A 27,781-nucleotide genomic window follows, 5' to 3' on the forward strand; every position below is an offset into this window, starting at 1 on the left:
TTCTGTCCAAACAGCTTACAAAAGATGATTTTCATGATAGGTGCCCTTTAATTATTAATATTTTTAAGATATTTTAGGTACCTCATTTGTAAAAATAGTATTGTAAAAATTGCCTGCACCCCTTTTTCATTAGATTTTTAACAATATAAATATTATTTTGTATTACTTTCTGCTTATTGGTGTGTTTTTATCATCCCCTTACATGATAAAAGTTGATTTAATTGTCCATTTCAAAAATGGATTTAATGAGATTAAGTGAATAACGTTCAAAAGAACTTTAATGCAATAAGCTCCTAAATGTTTTCATTCCAGAAACAAAATACTGTCATTTGTTTTTTAATCCTGCTTTGAGTTAAGACCACACTGAAGACTCACTGAAATGTGGAGTAAATACTTTATTAACATTCAAGATTTCATTAGCATTGCTATATCTCAAAATTAAAATTCTACACAAGAAAAAAATAAAATTAAATACATGTTCACAGGATAGGTGCTGGATGGAAAGTAACAAGATTATGCAAGGCAAAAATATACAAATAATAAAACAACTACAATTAGTGAGGTCCCTTTGACATATAACAAACAAAACAAAAACCAGGGAGAAATGTGACCATGAATGGACACCAAGCATTTATGTGCAGTTTAATTTGTAATTACAATTGAAATAGATCCTTTCATGTTAAAAGTCTTCTAAAAGCACGCTGACTAACATCTGCATTCCAGCAGCCAATTGTGTCTTTCATAGTGTCTGTGCAACACTAGTCCAATTCCTTCAATATTGATTTGTTCTCTATTAGCTACACTAATGCCTATAGTAACGACTTCATATAATACTACACAACTGTCTGTAATTGCCCCACAAAATGCAGTGTTAGAAATGCCTAAATACCAGTGAGATATCTAAAATACAAAATACCAACCCTTATAAGCCATATAAAAAATTATTCTAAGGAATACTGTGTAAATACAAAAAGTCATTAGCTCCTTCATAATGTGTTAATACTGTGGCAAAAAGCAAAACGAGTTAGAATTACTCTCGTGTTCCTTCAAGTTACACACTTCACAGTTAAATGCCAGAATTACTTACAATGGCAAGTGGTTAAGGGACATTATTTTAAAATAATAATAATAATTATAATATAAGACGAATGACTGAAAGGAAAACATCTCTTGTCAAACCCACAGGGTCCATAACTTTTCAATAGACTCCTGATTTGTGTTCAGAAACCATCACAGTATCATAGTAATTATTGAAAAATAAGGAAAAAAGTAAACACTTCAGAAAGACTATATACTTTTCTCCCATGGTAATGAGCTAAATGAGTTTTGCCTTAAAGGGTTAGTTCACTCAAAAAATGGAACATTTTGTTATTAATTACTCACCCTTGTGCCGTTCCAAACCAGAGACTTATGTTCATCTTCAGAACGCAAATCAAGATATTTAGGTGAAATCCAAGATCTCTCTAATCATCCATAGACAGCAAGATTCTCAACTTGGTCAAAAAATACCCAAAATATCCTCAAAACAGATCCGCCAGTAGTTCAATCGGACCATTATCAACCTATTAGAATAACTGAGTTCACATAAATCCAAAATGATGACTTTATTCAACAGTTTCTTCTCTTCAGTGTCAGTATAGGGCGCACATCCACAAATACTAGTGTTTCTCAACCCCGTTCCTGGAGGACCATCAACACTGCATGTTTTGTCTCCTTTGTCTGTCACACCCATTACAGGTCTTTCAATCTCTGCTAATGAGCTGATGATCTGAATCAGGTGTGTTTGGTTAAGGAGACATGAAAAATGTGCTGAGCTGGTGGTCCAACAAGAACGTGGTTGAGAAAGACTGCATGACACATGCGCAATATACTGACACCTAGGAGAAAAAAAAGTGCTAAATAAAGAGGTTATTTCTATTTTATTTACACAAAGGTATTCTTAAAGCTTGCTAATAGTACAGTTTAACCACTGAAGTCATTTCGTCTATTTTGAAGATGATTTTAAGGTATTTTTCAGAAAAAAACAATGGACATTTTTGCTATTATGGACGATGAGAGAGCTCTCAGATTTCACCTAAAATATTTTTATTCATATTTCAAAGATCAATGAAGTTCTTCTGGGTTGAAACGACATTAGGGTGAGTGACTAATGACAGAGTAAAAATTTTTGATTGAACTAACAGTTTAAAGCTTAAATAGCTGTGCCATACATGTATATGAACCTATTTGGTGCAGTCGCCCTCAAATACTATGAAATTTACTGTAGCAGCTATAAACCAGACTTTGAAGAATTTTGATATGGATTTTGCACTAATTAACGAGAGCAGAGGTGACTGGAGAAAAGAGGAATATTAAAAAACGGGCTCAGTTCAAGCAGCCCCCCTACCTGCATATGGACATTGTGCAACATCTCAGCTGTTTTATGGCCTGATCCCTTTAAAAGTCACCTCTCAAATGTACCATTTCATGGGACCTCAGAGGAACCCTTTGTGGGTGTTGGGGAGGGGGAAAAATGGAAAACTGGAGGAAAGGTGAAGGAGAAGAGGATAACAGATTGACTCGTTCAGTCTTTTGGCACAGGGGAGGAAGAAAAAAAGTGCAACGTTCCCATTGTAAAAACTTGTTTGATGCGACTTCTTGAGCTCTGTAGAGATCTGATCTGAAGTAATGAGTTCATCTGGTGAGTCTTCAGGCATTCAGACGGCTCCTAAAAATGAACATCTTCATTAAATACTAATGCAATTACATAAAAATCACAGGCATTTACCCAAAAACTCGATTTGATCTTATGATAAAATCAAACTTCTGCACTGCCAAACATGGCCACAAGATGGCTTTTTTCCCCACAGGGGATACCACAAATAAACAACATAAAACTTAAAGGGATAGTTCAAATAAAACTCAATAATTACTCCCCATTATATTAGATTTTAAAAGTACAGCATTAGTTTTGTTTATAAATCCTCAAATGGTCTGGCACCTCCTTATCAGATCTACACGAATACAGTCCCTGTAGGTCATCAAGTTCATCAGACCAGTCTTTACTTCCTGTACCAAAAACCAGTAAGCGAGGAGGGGATCTCACTTTTATCGCTCCAAAATCCTGGAATAAGCTTCACATTAGACATGCTCCAACTTAACTATTTTTTAAAACCTTCTGAAATTGCATCTTCGTCCTTAAGCATTTGAGCCTTTTGAATGTTGAGGGGTTTGTTTTTATGTTTTAGTTGTAGTTTATGTGCTGTGATTTTTAATTAGTTAATTAGTACTGGCTGTGTTCAGAACTTTGAATGCTACTACTCCTACTCCCACTACCACAACAACATCTACAACAAATACTACTACAACAACAACCGCTACATTAACTACAACAACATCTACAACTACAACATCTACTACTATAACAACAACAACAAAAACTACTTCTACAACAACATCTGCAATGCTACTGCTCCAACTCCCATTACAACATCTACAACTACTACTACTACTGCTACTACAACCACAACATCTACAATTACTAAAACAACAACAACATTTACAACTACTACAAAAACAAAAACCACTATTACTACAACATCTGCAATGCTATTACTCCTACTCACATTGCAACATCTACAACTACTACTACTACAACCACATCTATACAACATCTACAACATTTACAACAAATACTACTACAACTACTACTACTACAACAACAACAACATCTACAACTACTACTACTACAACCACATCTATACAACATCTACAACTACAACATTTACAACAAATACTACTACAACTACTACTACTACTACAACAACAACAACATCTACAACTACTACGTTTACTACTAAAACAACATCTACAACTACAACCACAACATATACTACTACAACAACATCTACAACTACATTTACATCAACAACAACATTTACAACAACATCTAACAATACAATAACAACAAGTACAACAAAAACTACTACCACAACTACGCTACTACTCCTACTCCCATTACAACATCTACAACAACAACTACTACAACCACATCTATACAACATCTACAACTACAACAAAAACTACTACCACAACTACCAAAACAATGCTACTACTCCTACTCCCATTACATCTACAACTACAACCACTACTACAACATCTACAATAACACCTACAATCACATCTATACAACATCTACAACTACAACATTTACAAAAATTACTATTACTACAACTAAAACAATAACAACTACTAAGTTTACTACTACATCTACAACAACTACAAGAACAACAACCACAACAACAACAACGACAACATCCACTACCACAACATATACTACTACTACTACTACTACTACAGCATACAATTACATCTACTACAACATTTACAACAACAACATTTACAACTTCTACAACTACCACAACAATGCTACTACTCCTACTCCCATTACAACATCTAAAACAACTACTACTACAACCACAACATCTACAACAACAACAACTACTACTACTACTACTACAACAACCACATCTATACAACTTCTACAACTACAACAACATTTACAACAACTGCTACTACTACAGCAGAGATTTAATTTTTAAGTGAACTTCTCCCTTCGAACAAATACCTTTAATTAGGTGCTTTACTTGGATAGCGGTAACTGTTTTTGAATGAATAAATGTGTCTATGTCTGTGTTTTATTGGTCTGTTAAAATAGGTGTGTACTGTATAACATTTAGATCATTATTTTTGCCTTTTAAATGTCATTAACTATTTCAAGAAAAGTTACAAGAATAATCAGTGTATAATTAATAATTCTCTACTATTACATGTTAAAAAAGTATTAGTTTAAAACCTGTATGATTTTGAAAATATCCCATTCACACTAAATCATTCATTTTTCCAACTAATATCTAACACTCATCTGCACATAAAAGGGATAGTTCACACGCAAAGGTTTATAACAACTAGTGAATGCATTTTCATAAGTTTTAAAAGATATTTTGTAGTATGCTGAAAACCTGTAACCACTGACTTCCATAGTAGGAAAATCAAATACTATGGGTACAGGTTTCTAGCTTTCTTCAAAAAAAATCTTCTTTTGTGTTCAATGGAAGAAAGAAATGCAAAAAGGGATTGGATCAAATGAAGGGAGAGTGAATGATGATGGAATTTTCACTTTTGGGTGAACTGTCCCTTTAAATAACTGCCAGAGTCAGCAGCACTCCTCCCTCCAGCATCCAATAAGAAACCTCCAGTCTGCTGTTCACTGAGGAACACTAAATACTGCTCACCTCCAGCTGTGCGAGAGCTCCTCTCAGTTGATGAGGATTCCAGCAGATCTCCCGTCCTCCTCAGTTATGTTCCTGAAGTTATTCTCCGCTTCATCCACAGTCCTGGAGCAGCAAAGCCATGAGAAAAACCCAAAACACACTCCGCTCTAATAGAGCAGTAGAGAGAAGTAAAGAGCGCTCACATTAAGAAGTCTTTGACGTCCTCCACAGTCAGATCTCCAGTGGTGTCCAGAGTGATGTCCGCACTGCTGTTTGGAGAATCCAGGATGGGAGAAGACAAGACACTGCGCATTTCCTCCAACAAATCTGGAGAATGAACACACAAGGGCTTTTAACAGGTGTGCAAAACCATAGATAACCAACCAATCACTGCTTTTAAAAATAAATAGTTCACCTCAAAATTTTAATTGTCATCATTTACCTATTCTCCTGTTTGAAGTTTATTTCTTCTGTTGAACATAAAATACATTCTGAAGAATGTTTGGAAAAAACAGCCATTGACTTCCACTGTATTTATAGTTTTCACGATGGATGTCACTGGCTATGTTTCCATCCAAATATGCAAATTAAACTTGTGCGCAAAAACAGAATATTGCATAAAACGTTAGCGAATACAGCATCGTTTCCATCCAATGAGTGAAAGAGAACAGAATTATCACCTTCTGAGTAACTGGTGCCAAATATCAAAAAGAAAAATGGAAATTGCTGCAATAGAGGATGCCACTGGGTCTTTTTTCATACACAATAAATTGCTAGTGCTTTAAAAGACATTGAACGCACTGTGGCTTTTTTGAGAACGATTTGAGACCCTTCTATGGGAGACAGTTCTGGGAGGTAATAATACTGAACCACTTTGTTGAAGGACTTTGCTTAAGGAATTTAAGGATGACTAAAACAACATTTCAGATGTTTTACAATGTGGTCGGTATGCTGGTTTGTCCATTAATGTTGTCCCATTACACCTATTTTTGTCATGACATCATCTATCATAAAAAAATGACACCAATTGTGCCTGCTGGAATTTATTCGGTAAATGTGTTTGCATCATAGTCTTTGCGCATTTTGCTTATTGGGTAAAAACTTGATCCTACTCAGTTTTGATGCACATTTTCCAAATATGTGCACATCTTGGTTTGCATTTTTTTTTCTGTTCTTGGTGTTAGGATTTTTTAATGCGATATTCCAAAAGGCGCATAAAAATTGGTGGATGGAAACAATGATTGAAACCATAATATTTTTGTTCCTGTCACTGTTTTTTTTCCCAACATTCTACGAAATATCTTCTTTTATGTTTAACAGAAGAAACTACTTGAGTAGTTTGAAAGCACTTGAGACTGATTTATTTTCGATGAACTGACCCTTTAAAAATAAAGGAATGTTTTGCACTTGTAATTGTGCAGTGAGTTTTGTGAGCACAACTTTTTGCCCGAGTTTATGAAACAACGTCAATATTGTGCTGTAAATCCCATATTGTCATACCAAACTAATAGTTACAGTTTGTAATTTGTGAAAATAAATAGCAGTTTATTTTCATTTTCACGAATGATGTTTTTAATGTCCAATGAAGAGTTCATTTGCAATTAAATTTATCTTGTTTTGAACTCTTTAAAAATGCAACGTGAAAAAGACAAAGGGCCCCATCATACACCCAGCGCAATGCGACGCAAAGCACAACACAATTGTTGTTTGCTAGCTTCAGCTTGGTGCAAGAGTTATTTTGACGTTTTGCGCCACGCTGTTTAAATAGCAAATGCATTTCCGCTCATATGTGGGCCCATAGGCGTCCTGGTCTAAAAACAGGACGTGTTGAGGTGTTTTGCTGGCACGTTGGTATTTTGAGAAACAATATGTTCCATAGACCAGAACAAAGCCGGTCTAAAGTCCAGCGCAGAGCGCGTTAATTGTGCGCCTCGCTTACACACTTAATACACACAAGATATAGAGCAATACACAAATATCTTTACATATTAAAACAAATTTTAATATTGAGGATATTTATATAGGATATAATAAGAATATTTATCTACGATATAAATATAAAGGATTATAATATTACAAAACATATCATTTTATAGCCTAAATAAAAATAAACACCATATACTTTCATGCCTTCTTCATCTCGGTGACTTTTTCAGTTTATTCGTGACAATTTGCTTTTGTATAATGTTATTATTATAAGCAGTATTATTTATTATATCCATATTTATATTTGTTTTATTAAAAACAAGCTTAGACTTACCCACCTGTCAGGTTCTAGACCATATGGGGCACAGCATGTGTACTTGGATATAACTCAATTTTTTAAACACTTCGTAATTATTGTTCATTTATTAGTTTGCTGGAAATTAGAACTGAATTTAGAAATAGTTTTGAAACAAATTTTTGCGCTTAATAAACGAAATTAAATATTTATAGGCTAATTTATGCCTGTGCGTACAAGGTTTCCCTATCCACGAGAGCGAATGTAAAAGTAGATAATGAGAGGCTTTATCTCTCATTATCACGCTGCAGATGCTCCATTTAACATTTTTCTTGCTAGTGAAACGCTCAGTTTTTCCACTTACAAAGGTCGTCATATAAATATAAAATGAGCATTAGCACGACACAACTGACTCTTAAAGGGAATGGGAGATGAGACTCTGATTGGTTTCTCAAAAAAACACCTATAACTCATTAAGAAAATAAGCTCAACCCTTTTAGACCATGCACCACAGCGCAAATTGGATTTTTCCATCCTTATATTAGCAAAAGTGTATTCTGACACGCCCTTACTGCGTTTGCTCTTTGCGCATGGATCGTCAAAATAAAGCCCTAAGTGTTACAGTCCATGCTTAGCAAACTACAGCCAATTACAGTTTTTATCTACATGCACTGGACAGCTAGAGACAAAAAAAAACACTTGAACTGAAGTGAAGAATAAGAGATTCCTTTTATAAAAATGTAACTTTTAAAAAACTTTGTTGCAGCCAGCAATATTTAATAATTAATATAAAACAACAGCAAAGTCAGCGCCTATGGTGTAGTCGTTAGTGTGTCGACACGGCACTCCGGTGCACTCAGCAACCCAAATTTGATTCCTACCTCGAGGTGGTTGTTGCTAGATCGGATATGGATGAGGCCGGAATTTAATGAGATTTATTTACATTATTTATAAAAATTCCGATTTATTGTATTTTATTAACGTCTACCCCCACTCCAACCGTCACAGTAACGTAAAAACAGTAGTTGTACCAAGTATTATATATGCTATCTATTAAATTACCCAATAAATTATATTTTTAACGTCTACCCCACCCTAACCCTAAACCCAACCTTCACAGTACTGTAAAAATATGAATTATTGTTATACAGGGTCATAAAAATGCTGCTATATTAATCTGCATATCGCACTTCCAGTCGGCCGCCTAGATCTAGACTTTACCCCTCCAGGTCCCATGCCAATCCTTCCCTTCTCTCTGCTCTCCACACTTTCCTACTGTTCTATCAATTAAAGGTGAAAAACAAACACAAACCAACCAAAACAGCTTTGCACAACAGACCTCAGAACAGAAAACATATTTTTAATTGTTAACCACAGGTAAATTATAAACAGTACAAAACAAAGCAAGATAACCCTGGATCACTTGAGCCAGTTTCCTTTGGTTTGTTTTAAGCCCTGGTATAAGTGCCAAAAGTAGTATCTTTCAAGAATTATTTTTGTTTTCTCAGCTTAAGCAATGACCTCATACAACTGCATGAATTACACTGTGTTCTGACAGTGTGATCTTTATCATCAAAAAAGAAGTGAGATCATTGTTAATGGAAAAATTAACTGCGGTACATAAATTAGACTTCAGCCATAAAACTTCCAAATTCCAGTAAAACAGAACCGCACAAACTCTGGTGATTTCAGCTAGTTTGGGTGTTGAATGACAGTTATTTTCCATCAGTGGAGACTGTAGTGCTGAACCGTTACCTTCAGTTTCAGCAGACTTGCTCTCTGCTTGTGACTTGTGTGTTCCATTAGCCTGCGGTGGAAGCGTCGTGCTGGAACTGCTTAAAAATAAAAAATAAAAATGTGCTGAAAATGCAGAAGTATTATTCTAAGACATGATTCATTTCTTCAGCATGTTCATCCATCAAAATCACTCATCTGTAACTCAAGCAGCAAGTTTTTGCCATTTTAAAATGATTTGAAAGAAGTATTTTATGGTTCCCACACCAGCATTTATTTGATTAAAAACGTGACACTAAACTCAAAAAAAAAAAAAAAAAAAAAAAAAGCAACACAAATTTGGGTCAAATACATAATATATTTTTTACATAATATTTCACATCATACTCATTTTATCCATTTAATATAGATAGCTGGAGTTCTGTTTTAAATGTGTACGTGAAATTAAATAATTTTTTTTCTGGGAAATCTATGGCATTGAAGTACTTCTAGTTGGGCACAAAGAAAATTCTCTGTTAAACATCAATGTGGGATCTTTGGGATATTACACAGTGTGCAAGAAATCTTGGTGTTATGTTTGATGAAAACCTAAAATTTGACAAACTGATCAGTACTGTAGTAAAATCCTGTATTTACCACCTCAGACAGCTGTCTAAAGTCAAGTCATTTTTATCCCAGAGAAATTTTCAAACAGTGGTTCATGCCTTTAAAACAACTTATCTCGAATACTGTAACTCTCTCTATTATGGTATTTCTTAGTCTTCTCTCTCTCTCTCGTCTACAGCTGGTACAAAATGCAGCTGTTAGACTACTCTCTGGCACCCGCAAGTACGAGTCGATAACTCCAATTCTGTATTTAATGGGTAACCAGTGAACTGCAGCTGAAATAGATTTGAAATTTTTATTATTTGTTTACAAAGCCGTCAATAATTTTGCTCCTCAGTACCTTGCTGACTTGCTCTGTCCGTATCATTGAGATCTTAAGATCCTGGAACATCCCTTAAAAAAACGAGGTGAACGTTTTCCTAAACTCTGGAACACACTACCAATCTCCATTAGACTTTCCCCCTCCATTTCTGTGTTTAAGTCTGTTTTAAAGACCTACAGTATCTATTTTCTCTCGCTTTTAATACTCCTTAATCACGGTTTTATTGCTTTTATTAGAGACTGAGCACTGGAACGATGCGTAAGCCCTATTGTAATTGCTTTGTTTCTTCTTCACTAGAATGAATCACAGTTTTGAGGCCCTAAACTTGCTCAAGCTCACAAAACTTTGCACATGCACCAGAAGTGGTGAAAATTTACGTTTGTTATCGGAAGTTGGCATGGCAAAATGGCTTGACAGCGCCACCTATGCACATTTGACAGAGTAGCCCCCGAGTTATGTTAAACACACACGTACGAAAATTGTCACACGTCAAACATGCCAGTACTTACAAAAAAAGCCTCCTGGTGCTAAATCTCAAACCAAACAGGAAGTCGGATATTTTTAACTTTCTGCACCAAAAAAGTGCTGTTTTTTCCATTTTCAAGGGGTTGTATTTTAATAAACTCCTCCTAGGGATTTTATCAGATCAACACCAAAATTAAGTAGTCATCTAAAGGCCTTGTCCATGTTAAATTGCTAAGATCTAGAGTCAAAGGATGTGTCCGTGTCGGCCTCAAAACTTTAATGTTCCACTAAGAAACAAAGTTGTTATAACTCAGACATGCATTGTCTAACCTGCCTAAAATCCACATGTTTGATAAAAGTCCTGACCTGAACACGTTTACAAGCCAATTAAAACGCCACCTGCTGGCAACAGAAAATTACTTATAACGCAGCCACACAATGTCCGATCTGTTTGAAAATCCACATGTTTGATGAGATTCTTCTCATAAAGACATCTACATGCCAATATTGAGTCACAGTTATTGTGTCACCTGCTAACAGAAGGAAGTTTGGCATAAATCAGTGATTTTCTCAGGTTTTTTAATATACCAGCTTAAATTATTATTGTCTACTGGTCTCTGTCATCCTTACACCACTGAGCGGCGGTGGGCCTGGGTGCGAGATCCCTTTCATTGCTGCTTGCAGCTTTATTTGTTAAAGGTTTCTTTTATAATCTGCTTTCTTCTCTGCCTTTAGTACTCCTACATACAGCACATTGGTCAACTTAGGTTGTTTTTAAATGTGCTTATTAAATAAATATTGTACTGTATTGTATTGTATTGTATTAAAGATAATTTAAGTCCTTGTGAACTGGAAGTTGCTGCGACATCCTATTGTTGATACATTTTCAACTGAAACTGAATATTGAGTAGGGGGTAAGGCTTTCTGCACATCATTCGGTCATAGCAAACTAGCGGTAAGAGGGGCATGGTTAAGAATATTGTGGCTGAAGCTGTAAAACTGACAATCAACAAAGAAATACAATTTGGGAATGTAATCAAGTAAAATCTTCCTTATTTGTGTTGTTAGGCATGAGCGCATATTCAACCTCAGCACTAGACATTTGGGGTCGCGACAGTGTATTTTCACTGTGTATAATATATGCTAGAATAGTTTGGTGGTTTATTCTGCGGTGGTGGAAGTCAAAGAAAAAAGAATGAAAAGAATTTAAATAAAAATACTTGGGTAGAGATGCTTTAAATATGTAATGAAATACACTTGTAACGTAAAAAATACTTTGGTTAAAAGTGTCCAAAATCAGAAATGGACAGTAACTATGAACATTAATAAAGACATTGGGGTTTACTTGTGCGCAGAGACATCGTGAGGTCGCTCTACATCCACTCCACACAGCGGTTCTGTGATCACACGAGCCGACAGAGAGAATCGCTCATACTCCGATGGAGAAATCAAGTAGAATCCTGAAGCCAACACAGTAAACTTTCATTCACATTCTCATTCAAAGCTCAGAGATAGAAGTGATTTCAGAATGAATGAAATTCAAACCTTGTCCAGTCTTGGTGAAAACACATGAAGCGATGCCACTGATGTCTTCCTTGCGGACGCAGTCATAACGCACTTGCGGTCTGAGAGCCGGCACACTGAACATGTGGATGTCGCCCATGTTGGTAAGGCACACCAGAGCATTCTCAGAGTAATCTTCAGAGCTCACGCTGGTGAAGTTCGCCAGTGCCACCTTACGCACCCGACAGCCCTCATGAGCTGTCAGCTTGAACTTGGTCTTCGCACTTACTTTCGGCAGCATGAAAACCTACACAACAAGGAAGAGGTTTTTGATCTAGAAGAAGTTAAAAGCAGATTTTTCATATCTATTCCAGTTTTATAATAAATCAGTTCATGGTTCACAGATTCCATCTAGTATTAAGTGAAGTTTATTTATAAACTAATTTCGAGAGGAGCATCCGATTATGATTGATCACAGCTGGTCCAGCACTAACTAATGCTTGATTTACCAATCAGATGATTCCTAACTCACAATAAATAACCAGAGTTTCTTACTTTAATTATCTTCGCCTTGAAGAATCCCGTTTCACCCATACTTTATCTCTTTAACATTCATTTTCAGAGATCAGTGGTCAGCAGACACTTTACTGCTTCAACCTTGTTAAAACATATTTGAATTTGAGTTTAAATTTGAGCAATTTCATAGGACAGCTCAATACAACATATTAATGCTTCTGGATAAACAAACCCATGTCATGTGTCTTTTAGGTAAACAGGAAAGTGACTATAAAGCATGGGGATGGCAACAAAAAAATGTCAATCATAATCAACTGGGGATAGGACAGACTAGTCAACTTTAATGATCTGCCATGACACTCTATGCAGATTGTGTGGCTTTTGACCTAAACTACATAGCAGCTTTAAACAGCAAAGTGGTTCACCGAATGAAACTGCCCTCAGATAATTGAAATTAATTTTAATGTTATTTTTCTTAAGTCAGCGTCAATGACTCACATGAACTTTGAGTGAACTTTAAATCGTCAAACGGGTGTCAGCCAGTTACACCACTCCATGCAATTACTATTGAGAAGATGCTAGTGTTGAGTTATTAATGAAATGATAGGCTTAAGAATGCATTTGTTTTGCACTAAAATCAGTAATTGGTATGTTGCATTGTTTTTGTTATGAGTGTGTTATGAGCTGTCAAACAGCATGTTCTTCCTGCAAATAAATGCAGTGAGTCGAAGTCATCTTGACTTTAATAACAAAACAGTCTACTTCCAAAAATCGAAAGCTGTTCAGCCCCTAGTTTTGCCAAAACACAGAATAAGTTTGCTTTTTCCATACGGACAACTGCCCTGTACAATGTTATAAAAAACAGGATTGATCATCAGCACTTGTTCAATAAGAAATTTACATTATTTAATAGACCACAAAAACAATGTCACCAAAGAAGTGTGTTTTAGTTGTGATTAGATAGCCTTGTTTATCTTCCCTAAAAACTGTGTTCAGAAAACAGTGGATGCAGTTTGTTTTTCTGGGCCAGCAATGAAGTTGTGCAAGATGTTTGTTTCTGACATTTCAGTGACAAATTTTTTATACACAAGGCACAATTCAATGCTGGATTTGCAGACAGACTAAAATTGAAGATGGAGCAGTCCCAGCAATAAACTTTCTCTGTCATGATTCAGAACTACAGACACTAGAAAATGTGCAAGCATAAACAACACAAATGCATAATAAATCAAAAGATTCCCAGTGATAATCTTGTTAGGTTTGTGTGTCAACATCTACACATTTTAAAATAGAAAATAACAAATAAATCCCAACAAACAACAAGATAGCACACTTATTAACAATAAAGCTTTATTTCAGGGTTCCCACTTTCACGAAAAGCAGATTCAAGGACTTTCAAAAGCACTATTCATTTCAAATCAAGCACCTTCTTAATTCCCCCAGCATATGAAGCAAAATGAAAGTCCTTAATGTACTTAACCTTTTACTTGGACTTAATATTTACAATAAAATATCATGATGATGTTTTGAATGTTTAATACAGTCAAATGTTTTGAAAATGGCAGTCATGTTCAAAGAACTTTAGTAAAATTTGTTCAATTCAATACTGGAAAGATTCAAAAGTAGTTTCTCAAATATTGATAAAATGTGCATTATTTGTCATAGTTCTTGTACAAGATTTAAATGTAACATTTTTAAATTAAGAATTTACTTTTTTTGGTTCTGTTTTTGACCGCAGCATAGCACAAGTGCAAAAATAACACCATAAACAAATTTCATTTCAAATTTATTTCAAGCACTTTCAAAGACCTGTTTGTACTTTCCAGGCTTTAAATCCATGTACTTTCAAAAAGTGTGGGAACCCTGTGCATTTAGTGCCCTCCAGATGTGATCAGAAAAAGTTAATACTAGGCATAAACTGGACTGGATAAACTGTGAATATCCCAACCTTAAACTGCTCCTCAGAAGCGATAAGAACTGAGTGGCTTCCCTGCATGTCGGGGGCTTTAGCCAGATCTCTGGACACTTCATAAGGCTCTGGCAGCGGGTTTCCTCGGCCGTCCAGCACAGCGATGGACACCACTGGAGCTCTGTGCATCAGCTGGATCTCCTTCCCCAGCAGGGCCTCCACACTCTGCTCAGAGAACTTCTCCTGTGACGGGACGTCCAGAGCGTAAGCGTACACTGAACCAGAGTTTGTGCCTGCCCACATTGTAGGACCATGATGTGTTCCTGTGAAAAAAAATAAAATAAAACAATATTGCTGTCAAGCAGGTGCCCTATAGTATTTAGCATAGAGAGAGAGAGAGAGAGAGAGAGAGAGAGAGAGAGAGAGAGAGAGACAGACATATACATACATACATACATATATACATACATATATATATACATACATATATACATATATATATATATATATATATATATATATATATATATATATATATATATATATATACATATACATACATATACACATATATATACACATATATATATATATATATATATATATATATATATATATATATATATATATATATATATATATATATATATATGAAACTGCATCACAGCAATGAGATCATTGTGTAAATCCCTGTGTGAAGATTGGCTGTCTGTACCGGCCGGTACAAAGTGGCATCATTGAGTTTCAGCATATCTGTTTATTAATTCATGAGAAAGACTTGGTTTAAACCAATTAGCACACTCTATTGTGAACGAGTCGATGAAACTTCATTAATATGCATGATATAGCTTTGAAGACTCTTTACCTGTTACAGTGTTCAGAGAGACGCCAACCGTAATTTAAACAAATAGAAGAAGCATTGTTCGAAAACATGAGCCGTCATTGTGTTTATGAATGGGCCGCAACGAAGGTTTTGTTTCCATTACTCTGCAATGAGAGCACAGCTCACAAGTGGACCTACATGTGTGGGTTACAGTGGTCTGCTAACACGTAACAAAAATAAGGAACATTTTTTACCCAAGAGCTTTTCGAGTCTGGAAATGGTGAAATACGGTTACTTAGTATCGTCAGCAGTACTCTCAATTTTTAAAGACATTCCTTAGTCAAAACGATTTAGTTACCAAGTTATATCACTACAATCTTATGAACAGAAAATTCTACACTTCTAAACAGCTCTCAGATCCACTGTAAATGCTGCTCACTGTCTATCTCCCCTGCGTCTGTGTTTGTGTTGCCGGCGTGAAACTCTGCTGTAGTGCAAGTAATAAAACTCCCTTTTCATGCAAACCCTTCCCTCTTTCACCACTAAATACTCTCACCTAAAAGAGGTGTGGAAACACCCTGCTTAGACAGGTGTGTATGTGTTTAAAAAAAAAAAAATCTTCAATGGCTCTTTAATTTGTCAAAAGCAGTCTAATGTCAAATAGAATCTGGTCAACTACATTTTGCATTGTTTTCATTAGAAGACCATTGATTGAATGATGAATTGTTAATAGTACTTGTACAAATAAAAGGGCAGAGCAAGTTAAACAGAATAAGCAACAACTACGAAGACCACTCATTTAAGGTTCAGTCAGACTTTACTATTGTTAATAAGAAACTAACATACTACCAAACATACATTTATTGATTAAAAGTGACAAATCATTTGTGACCTTAAAATCTTTTTACATAAAAGTATTGAACAAATAACTTGAAATTAGTTATTTTTTAATAATCCACATTAATATCATCACGTAGCTCAACTCAAGAAATAGCTGCTGAAAAAAATCAGCCTTGCCATCAAACAAAAACATTTTACATTTGAAAATAAATAAAAGTAAAATTTGACATTAAAAAAAATCCACTGCATTTTAAATGATAATAGTATTTATAATAATATTTTGAATAATATTTGTACTAATCATTCACTTGTTTTATTTTATTTATGATCAAATAAAAGTCCTAATTACATGCTTCAAATACATTCGAACAACAGCGAACATGAATTATTTCATGTATGCTATAAATATCAGCATGCTGTGATGTAAACATTTTTAGCATAAATTCTGTGTTAAATCTCATTTCAGTATGTTGATGTACTTCCAACTGAAGATGAATATAAAGTAGGGGGCGGGGCTTTCTTGCGCATCATTCCCTTATAGAAAACTAATGGTAGGAGGGGCATCGCTAAGAATATTGTGGCTGAAGCTGTCAAATTGACGTCAACACAGATGGACTGCCACTCCAACGTGGAAGCAAATTGTCAGACTTTGATTAAAGACTACCAAAACATTTGACCATTTACATAAAGAATAACAATGTGCTCTGGAAAAAAATGTAAATTTTAATTTCATGCAGACTTTATTATTCTTTAAATATTCATATTTTAGTCAAATATAAATGTTATTCTTGTTGAACTTTTATACCCGAAAGTAATATTAATCTTCAAGTGTTTCATGTATCCACCCAGAACTGAAGTTTTGAATATATGTGCGCACAGCGCATTCCTAATGACCAGATTCATTGGCCTAAAGATATTTTCAATCAGTTTTGTATGAACACATTCTTTTTAGTTTTCCCCACTGAGTCAGCACAGCTGTTTCAGACAATCGTAACCCGACTTGACCTATCATAATGTTCCAATAAAATAAAACACTCACACCCATAACCGCACAAGACAAATGCAGTAATTCCCTCCACCGCTGTAAATCACTTTTAAAGTATCACACTAATAAACAATACTACTTTGTCCAGAACTCCCTCGTGGAAAATGCAGCTCTCCCAAAGCACAGTTCTGATCATTATTGTGCAACAGTCTGTTTGAGTTATGAGCTCATATTTCTGAAAATGAGAGAAACTGGACTGATTTACGCTTGTGAACCAGACATCATAATAAAAAGTGACAGCATAAATCACTTCAACAACAAACAAACTATATCCAGAATACCAACAAATTTCACACAGGACAGACAAAAAAAATGAAATAAAAATATGCACTTCTTATTACATCATCACATATAATTAGATTGACAGTAATGGATTATTTTGATTTATTGCCTTAAAACTCGCACAATACCTGAAATTCATTTAAAACAATTCTAAGCCCGCAAAATATTTCATTCTGGGCTCAGCTGCTATAAGACCAAATAACATAAAATTTCCATCAAGGATGGGAAGCGGAATTTTTTGGCCAAGGCAATGGATAAGTGTTTCTGAATGTTATATAATAAATAATCAAATCAAGGCACAATCTTGCAGATGCCTAAGACTAACTGTGTGCTTACATCCATCACACAGACTTAATGGGATAGTTCACTCAAAAATGTAAATTATCACCATTTACTTACACTCAAGTGGTTGTAAACTTCTGTTTGCACAAGATATTTTGTTGTTTAACATTAACATACAGTATTTAGTAAGAAAAACAAAAACTATTAAGTCAATAGCTACCAGTTTGCAGCATACATACAGTTAAAGTCAGAATTATTTGTATAATAAACAGTAAACATTATTTGTATAAACATTATTTGTATAAAAAACAGTCAGAAGAAAGCACAAAGAATAATACAAATAAAAATGCAATTTTAATATTTAAGTGTATAAAAAAAAAATCTAGTGTGTATATATATATATATATATATATATATATATATATATATATATATATATATATATATATATATATATATATATATATATACATACATATACATACATATAAATATGTATATATACACATATATATATACATATATATATATATATATATATACACACACACACACACATGTATATATATATATATATATATATATATATATATATATATATATATATATACATATACATTCATATATATATATATATATATATATATATATAAACATGTGTATATATATTATATATATAATTATATTTATATTTATATATATATATATATATATATATATATATATATATATATATATATATATATATATATATATATATATATATATATATATATATATATATATATATATATATATATACACACATATATATACATATATATATATATATATACATATATATACATACATATATATACATACATACACTAGATTTTTTTTATACACTTAAATATTAAAATTGCATTTTTATTTGTATTATTCTTTGTGCTTTCTTCTGACTGTTTTTTTACACCAGTGGGCCCAATTTGTTTTGTTTATGCCTAGGGTCCCTACTGGTCAGCACTGCGGGTTTGGAATAGGTGGAAGATGAGAAAATTATAACAATCTTCAATTTTGGGTATATTATCGCTTTAAATGTGTAACAGAGTAAAGAAGAACTTTTTCTTCAGGTAGCATTATAAATTGATGCTGCAAAATATGGGACAAACGCACAGCTGACTGAATAATTATTATTATTATGTTATAATGTTTGTTGTTGTTGTCAATAATATTGTTATTATTTACTATTGTTAGTTGTAGTAAAAATGTCATACAGTACATTTATAAAATGCGCATATGTCCTTATGCAACACCTCCAGAAGTATAAAGTCAGTATAATTTTTTTCAGTTATGGCACTACACATAATGTGCTGTGTTTTATGCATTTTTTTGGGCTGTACACGTCTACACATTTTAAAAAGTACATTAAACCAGAGCATTTATCATAGTAAATAATGTTTGCTTTCTTTTTTTTGTCAGTTTGTTGTTGGGAGGCCGGCCTGTCAGCAATGTGAGGGTCAGAGATCTTGAGGTTGGTAATTATTGATATTGCTTTTTTTTTTCATTCCTTTTTTTAAGTCACCAGCTAGCAGACTGTGTTGTGTTTCTAATCCCCATCTCTCACCGTCTCTAAGGAAGGTGTCAGCGAAACAGAGGCATCGCACCACTCCCGACAGAGAGTCATCCGCTGAACGGGGCTCAATCCTCCTCTGCACAGGCGTCACTTCAGCATCGTGATCTGCCAAATGAGCGTTCGCCTCTTGCACCTGAGCAAAAACAGCAGGCGTAAACTAAATAAAATCAACACATCGACAAGCTCATTCCCTAGCTCATAAGCTTGCGAGACAGTGAGAAATTAATAGGAGATTTGCAGACTCTCACTTTACTGGTGGGACTGTTGACCACGACGCGCTTCTTTCCTGAGACTCTGCTCTTGCGGATCCTCCTGAAGGACTGGCGCAGGGACTTCTTCAAGGACTTCACTCGGGACAGTGGCCCCTCCATGGCCAGAGAGTCATTGGGGTGCAGCGTGCATCTGTGAGATAAAAAAAATAATCTCCTTAGCAAACTGCACATAAAAATCAGATCTTTATTAATTTAATTGTGACTCCATCTGCTGAAGGAAATCCAAATCCAAATTAGGGCTTTATTGCATATGATAACAGTAATATATACATGGGCATTCATTAGGTAATTTAATGGCTATTTGAAAATTTTTTGTTAAAATATAGCTAACATACCTTAGTTATTGTTATACCATAGATATTTATTATGATTATTATGAGGATAATGATAATGATGATTATTATTATTACTATTATTACTACTATTACTATTTTTATTTAATTTATTATGTTATTATTATCATTACTACAATTACTATAACTTCGTTATTACTAATATTACTTTGTACTAATACCTTAGTTAATGTTACACCATAAATATTTATTATTATTTATTATTATTATTTATATTATTATTACTATTATAATATTATTATTTATTATTATTATTTATATTATTATTATAATGTTATTATTAGTATTAATTATTAATATTATTATTATAATTATTATTATTATTATTACTATTATAATTATTATTATTATATGCTATTATTATTATTATCATCATCAGGGGAAAACATCCATACACACTCACTTACACACATACACTACGGACAATTTAGCTTACCCAGCTCACCTATAGCGCAAGTCTTTGGACTGTGAGGGAAACTGGAGCACCCAGAGGAAACTATTATTGTTATTGTTGTTGTTGTTATTATTATGATTATTATTATTATTACTACTACTACTACAATTACTATTCGTTTGTTATTACTACAATTACTTTGTACTATTACTTGTTGTTGTTAATAATAATATATTCATAATAATATAAAATTGTATGTGCAAATATTATATGCGATAAAAATCAAGGATTAATAAATCATTTCATTAATAAGTGCATTTACATTTTACATTACTCAGAGATAGAAGGTGCAGCAATACTGTAAAACAAAAACATACTGCACAAAAATGCAACTTTTACAGTTTGTTATTCTAAAATATTTGTAAAAATTATTTGTAAATGCAGATTCTGACGAGACATGCTCAATTAGAAAGCTAATAAGTTCATTAATTGAATGAGTATTATTATAACTTGCTTAAATTCAGAATTCCGTGCATATTTCAGTTATTGGCTTGCTTGTTTGTTTGCTTGTTTGTTTATTTGTCTGTCACATCAACAAACTATGGCTATGACTATGAAAAAACATTAAGACAACTTCATAATCAATAAAAAAAAACCATACAAAAACACTTCAAATTTTTCATTAAAACCATTAAATATGATTTTTCCAAATTTTTATTGGTGTAACTACCTAAAGTCTAAATTAAAAGTACTAATAGCAAGTTAATTGGTCTAGTATTAGTACCTTAGTATTAGTAATTGGTAGTAGGATATCAGATAACACTAATATATATTCATAGAAATTGATAGCCCTCTCTAAATAAAAGTGCTTCTAGTCCAGTAATTGGCCAAGGAACAGAGGAGCCCCACACGGCCCTTTGAGTTTACCTCGCCAGAACTGGACTTCGCCGGTGGTAGTCAAAAAGGCCAAAGCCATGACTAGTGCCAAAGGCAATGAGATTCCACTCCGCATGCAGGGTCACTGCAGTAACGGCGGCGGGCGGCAGGCATTGCACTAGGACCACCGGCTGGAATCCAGGAGCAAACACTACTGAGCCCGATTTAGGAGGCAGCCGGTCGTGACCCTTCCATGTAAAGCCCTCTCTGTCCTGGAGCAGGTCCACTGTGGCCACATCAATCATATGGTCTGACTTCTCATCACCAAGAACCATGACTATAACCTGTGTAAAGAGAAAAGTGGTCAGGACACTTCAAAACTAAGATTAAGGGGATAGTTAATCCAAAAAAATGTATTCTATTTTAATTTAATCATCCCTCACTTGTTCCAAACCCTGTTTGAGTTTATTTTGTTTGTTAAACACAAAAGAAGATATTTTGAAAACGTTGGCATTCAGTGGTCCTTGACTTCCATAATATTTTCATCACTGCAAAGGATGTCAAAGGTTTTACGTTTACACAACAATTATTTAGTAAAAAACTTTTTTTTCTTTTTGTTTTGAAAAAGTTTACTACTACATAACAAAGTTTTTAAAACAGAGAGAAAAATATGCCTTAAACCAAAAGGTTTCCCATTTACATGTAAAAGTCTTCAAAACGACCTGCATTTACACGTATCCAATAAAATGAGGCAGTAGGAAAAACTTGACCAGCAACACTACCACGGTACCACTGTTTCATGTTTGTTTCTGTTTACCTTTAATCTACACACCACTAAACACACACTATGCATGTGCACAACATTATCGTTTTGAACGACAAAAGAAAATGATGACATTTTCAAAAAACTCCTTTCGTATTTATGCGTTTTCAGTTCCAATTCAGCTGGAAAATGTTAATTGCCATGTCAACAGCCCCAGTTTCCAAAAATCTTCAAAACATCTTATTTTCTGTTCAACAGAAGAAAAGGAAGCTCACAAGGGTTTAAATCCATTCTAAAGGGACAGTAAATATTGATTAAAATGTCATTTCTGGACGAACTATCCCTATCTCTAACAATTAGCAAAAATGTGTTTACATTCTGCGGTAATATTTGGATTGTTGTTAAAACATTGTCCAAGCTTACATTATAGAGCATGTTAAATGAAAAAAAAAGTCCAAAAGCATTCACTGTGTGATAAATCATGTTAGAATACAGTTAGAATGACTGAAATGTATAATGCAAAAAATGAAAGCAAAAAAAAAATCCTTGTATAAGTTTCTATTATATATAAAGAAATTACATAGTGATGCACAATATATCAATAGGGTTGGAATAATTAATCAATTCCATTTGTGTTCAATAAAAAAAGGTCAGTAGAGGTTTTTCTTTAAGGTTTAATGTATTAGCAATTTATTGGATACAGATGAATAATTTGTTTCCCAGAATTCTGGGAGGTGCGCACAGTTTTCATTTCCTGATTTCAACTAATAGGCAGCTGATATTAACAGGTGGAGTTTAGTGATATATGTCACTTGTCAATCATTGTTCAGTCCAGTCCATTGGCCGAACCCATACATACTTCCTCTTTTTCTACTAATTCTCTGCAGTGTTAAAGCACAAGACTTCTCAACTGCTAATTCTTCGCATCAGAGCTCATGTTAATTTTAGACAAGCTTCATCTACTTCTGCAAAAATGCTTTATTAGTATGCAAAACATATCACACTCAAGAAGAAGTTTGGTTAATTTATCACCTTTGAACAATACAAATACAGTCGTTAAATAAAAAGAAAAAGAGACAAAAATATGTTTACAAACTTCGTTTGTAATTCCCTTTTTAAAACAATAGCATATCAGGACATATATTATTATTATTATTAGTAGTAGTATCATTATTATATTATATATTATATATATATATATATATATATATATATATATATATATATATATATATATATATATATATATATATATATATATATATATTTATTTATTTATTTATTTATTTATTTATTTATTTATATATATATATATATATATATATATATATATATATATATATATATATATATATATATATATATATATTTATTTATTTATTTATTTATTTTATTTATTTATTTATTTTATTTTTTTAAAGAAACAAATAGAAGACAAAATAGTGGAAGTTTTTAAAATTGACAAAAAAAAAAGTTTAGACCTGCAACTTTTCATTAATTTTGGGAAAATAATGATCTAGATGATTTTCTTGCACTGTTCTGGTTTTCATCAGGTTTATGAACAGAACCTGTTTTCCTTTCTAATTCTACTTTCCATATTCTAAGGGTCTAGGGATGACCACTACAAAACACAACAGCCAGAACAGCTACAATGCTGACTTTGCAACTGATCTAAAAATAAACGGATCTAAAAATACATTTGCATTAACAAATGACAACAACACTAATAGCATTCCCTACTTGTCCAGCAGTTCCAGCCACCACCAGTTTTCCACTGTATTTACAGAGGCTGATTTTCTGGATTCCAAGTCTGGGGTCATCACTGTATGGGTCAAAGCAGCCCACCTGGAGATGGATGAAAAGCAAACACAGATTGTTATTCTTCTTTATTGATTCTTAAGGCAGCACAAACACAGCCACAATATTGCATTCATGAAGGCGGCAGAGCACAAAAACACACCTGTGCCAATCAAACCCATTCTAACTGTTGCAAAGACAAACAAAATACCTTCCACATGCCAAAAAAAAAGCAAAGTCAAGTTCCATCTTTATAACCCACCAAAAAACCCAACCCAACATATATAGACCAAACACAACATGATATGAAGATTATTATGAACTCGGATACAATATAAGAGCATATTTCCTTCCCCTTCACACACACATCTGTTTGGCTTGGAGCAGATGCCGGAGATGTGGAAGAAGACAAGAACAAAGAGAAGAGGAATGTGCATGTTATGAGGAGAGAGAGAAACACACACACAAGCAGTAAAACTAAAAGCAATCCAGCAGTGCCATCCAAAGCAGCAATGTGCTTCATCTTCAAGAGACCCTAGCAAAGCATTTCAGTCGTCAGACAGACAGTCTGCTTTTAATTAAGGTGCGAAAGGAATCAACTCCAGTGTGAATCCCATATGCTAAAGTGGGCCACACGCCAGACTGCAGACGGTGTTTATAGAGAAGTTGAAGAGGAGGAAAAGGTGGATTGGGAAAACAAAAAGAGAAAGGAAAGGTCAAGACACTTGCCGAGCTGAAGCTGCCCTTGTTATGAAAAAAAAACAGTGAGTAAAGTAAAATCAAACAAAATAACACTGTCCTAGCATTCAGATGAGGGGATTAAAGGTTTGTTTTCAAAGTAAAAATAATCATCAGATCTCCCCTGACCTTTCTGAATGGAGGCCATTCCTCCTCTCCGGCTTGTGTCAGGCTGTCGTTGTGCTCGCAGTCTGTCTGAAAGATGGAGGCCGTGCTCAGTTTGTATAAAGGTTTGAGTGACACTCCTGACGCATCCCAGAAACGCACTGTTCCGTCCTCATGACTGAAAAAAATAAACAGAACATATATGAACATCAATATGACAACTGATGCAAATAAACGTTCTGATAAAAACATTTCACATGCTGTTTGAAACAAATTTGTTAAAATAACTTTACCTGAAAATATACACATTTTTTCTTATTAATTAATAAAACAAGTATATATGTAATATGAAAGTAATACATTATTAAATTAAATTGTAATACTAAATCATAAAATAAAATAATAATAAACTATACAAAACAAAAAAATTACAAAAATAATAACAACAACAACATCAACGACAACAATAAATTACCAAATACAATGTTATAAATCACAAAAAGTGAAAAGTAATGACTCATAAAACATAAAAAATAATAATAAATCATAAAACAAATTAGATCAGTTAAAATAAATCAGAAAATAAAAAAAACTTAATAAATGTAATTAAAAATAACATAATAATAAATAAAAATAAATAAAATAAAATAAATAAAATAATTTAAAAAATTTAAATAAATAAAAAACTATTTAACAATTTAAGAAAATAAGAAAATAAAAAATTAATACATTTTTAAAAATAAATAAATTACAAAATAAATCAAATAAATGAAAATAAAAAATTAAACGAAAATAAAAAACTAAATAAAAGAATAAAAATAAATGAAAATACAAAATAAATAAAAAATAAATAAAAAAATAAACTAAATAAAACAAAATTATGAATGAAAATAAAATAAAATTTAAATAAATAAATAAATGAAAATAAAATACTCACCCAGTTAACAGCAGTTCCTTCTGTTTTGGATCAGGCGCTAAGTTTTTCCCTCCACATATTGGCCAATTCTGCAAAAATACAGAGGAAAAAACACACACACTTAGGGCAGCCACTTCAATGAAAAACATCTGGCAAATTTTACATTCTTTAATGAAATAACATTAAATAAGAGCTTTGATGCTGCTGTATGTTTTATTGGTGGTTGTTAAAAAGGAATCCATTTCAGAAAGTCAAATCGCCTACTTTACGGTTATAAAATCTAAAAATACAGCATGAGTGTGATGTATTAAAATCTTTCATTTAACAGTAAAAAATAATAAAGATTATAAAGTTGGAGTGCCATTTATGATGTTAATGTTATACACATAACAGATGTGATATAAAATGCTTTTGTGATATAAAATGTTTACTTTTCTGCTGAAATGGAAATAAACAATGATGTAAATAAAACAAGACAACTATAAAAACAAGTCCATTCGCCTAAAGCTCACTTCATAAATGCACAATGCTTTATTTGTTGTTGTTTATTTTATGAGATATGGAGTGATTGTATAAACATGTATGGTGCAAATGTGCAAAACTGGTGCAAGTATTGATTAAAATGAGACAAATGAAAAAGTGTGTTGTCGAGTCTTTGTTTGACACATTTAACAAAATTTTCAAGTAGATTTTCTTGCTTTTCTTAATATACAGTATGTATGAAAATTACAAAAGAGTCAATACAGGTAAAAAAAAAATCTACTGAATTGCATAGTAGCGAAAAAATTAATATATATATAAAGGGTATTCTGCTCACTAAGGCTGCATTTATTTGATAAATATCTTATTACAATTTAATATAAATAATTTTTAAAATTACAATTTTAAAGAAGGCTTCAAGGAATGTGGTTAAAAATATTTCAAATATTTCATTTTGAAATGTAGTTAATGAATTAAAAAAGAAAGAAAGAAATAAAAGAAAAAAGACACAAACGAAAAAGAACAAATAAAAAGGACAAAGGAAAGAAAAAGAAAAAAACTGAAATAAAAGAACAAATGAAAGAAAAAAACGGAAGAAAAAAAGAACAAGTAAAAGAAAAAGGAAACAAACAGAAGAAAAAAAAAGCAAAGAACAAACAAAAGAAAATAAGAAAAACGAAAGAAAAAAAAGAATAAACTAAAGAAAAAGGAAGAAAGACAACAAGAACAAAGAAAAGAAAAAAGAAAGAACAAATAGAAGAAAAAAAGAAAGAATAAAGGAAAGAAAGAATGAATGAAAGAAAAAAGAACAAACGGAAGAAAAAAATAACAAATAAAAGAAAAATGAAACAAAAGGAAAGTAAAGAGAGCAAGCGAATTAAAAGAGAACAAACAAAAGAAAATAGGAAGAATGAAAGAAAAAGAAAGAATAAACAAGAAAAAAGCAGAACGACAGCAAGAACAAAGGAAAGAAAAACAAAAGAAAAGAATGAACAAATAAAAAAAAGAAAAAGAATTAAAGAAAAAAGAATGAAAGAAAGAAAAAAGAACAATTGGAAGAAAAGAAAACAAAAAACAAGAAAAAAGAAAGAATAAATAGAAGAAAAAAAGAACGAAAGAACAAACGAAAGAAAAAAGTACAAATGAAAGAAAGATCAAATGAAAGAAAGAAAAAACAAAAGAAATAAAAAAAATAAAAATAAAAATAAAAAAACAAAGCAAACGAAAGAATAATAAAAAAGAAAAAATATTTTTTTTTAAAAAGAAACAAAAAAGAATTATGGAAAAAAGAAAACAAAAGAAAGAATAATGGAAAGAAAAAAAGAACGAATGAAAGAAAGAACAAACAAAAGAAAGAATGAAAGAACGAAAGAAAAACATTCAGTTTGTAACCAGTTGTAAACAGTGAGTAACTGCTGATTGTAATGCGAACCGTCGCTTTAAATTTCCCACCTCATAGTTCTGCAGCGGACACTGCTGTTGGCCAGCACTGATCACTCGCTCCCACAGTTTGGGAGGCACATTGGAGATGTGGCAGGAGCAGGTGATGGCGGAAGAGTGCAGAGGAGCCAGATATGGAGCAGGGACTGTGGGCCATCCAGGCATCTGAAGATCAATCACCACCAGCTCCTCCTCCAGAAGAACCACCAGTGCTGAAGGCTCGTCAAAGTCT

The 27,781-nt window shown here is 33.0% G+C and overlaps 1 protein-coding gene across 5 annotated transcripts in view; it reads right to left on the reverse strand.

The window, feature by feature from the left end:
- Positions 1 to 380: 380 nt before the first annotated feature.
- The window catches only part of llgl1 (LLGL scribble cell polarity complex component 1), an 83,006-nt gene continuing 55,605 nt past the window's right edge, over positions 381 to 27,781 (reverse strand). For 2 of the 5 annotated variants that reach the window (XM_087243336.1, XM_087243334.1), the window contains exons 10-23: positions 27,562 to 27,779; positions 25,651 to 25,718; positions 24,738 to 24,891; positions 23,814 to 23,918; positions 21,362 to 21,654; positions 19,664 to 19,817; positions 19,407 to 19,548; positions 14,568 to 14,851; positions 12,146 to 12,410; positions 11,946 to 12,060; positions 9,229 to 9,305; positions 5,456 to 5,579; positions 5,274 to 5,375; positions 381 to 2,707 (exon numbers count right to left, since the gene is read on the reverse strand). In XM_087243336.1, the coding sequence (XP_087099462.1) occupies positions 5,297 to 5,375; positions 5,456 to 5,579; positions 9,229 to 9,305; positions 11,946 to 12,060; positions 12,146 to 12,410; positions 14,568 to 14,851; positions 19,407 to 19,548; positions 19,664 to 19,817; positions 21,362 to 21,654; positions 23,814 to 23,918; positions 24,738 to 24,891; positions 25,651 to 25,718; positions 27,562 to 27,779 (2,078 nt within the window). In that variant the 3' untranslated portion in view covers positions 381 to 2,707; positions 5,274 to 5,296. 5 annotated transcript variants of the gene reach the window in all.

The sequence above is a fragment of the Danio rerio genome, chromosome 3 (genome assembly GCF_052040795.2).
Source record: "Danio rerio strain M-AB ecotype USA chromosome 3, GRCz13ab, whole genome shotgun sequence".
Classification (NCBI taxonomy): domain Eukaryota; kingdom Metazoa; phylum Chordata; class Actinopteri; order Cypriniformes; family Danionidae; genus Danio; species Danio rerio.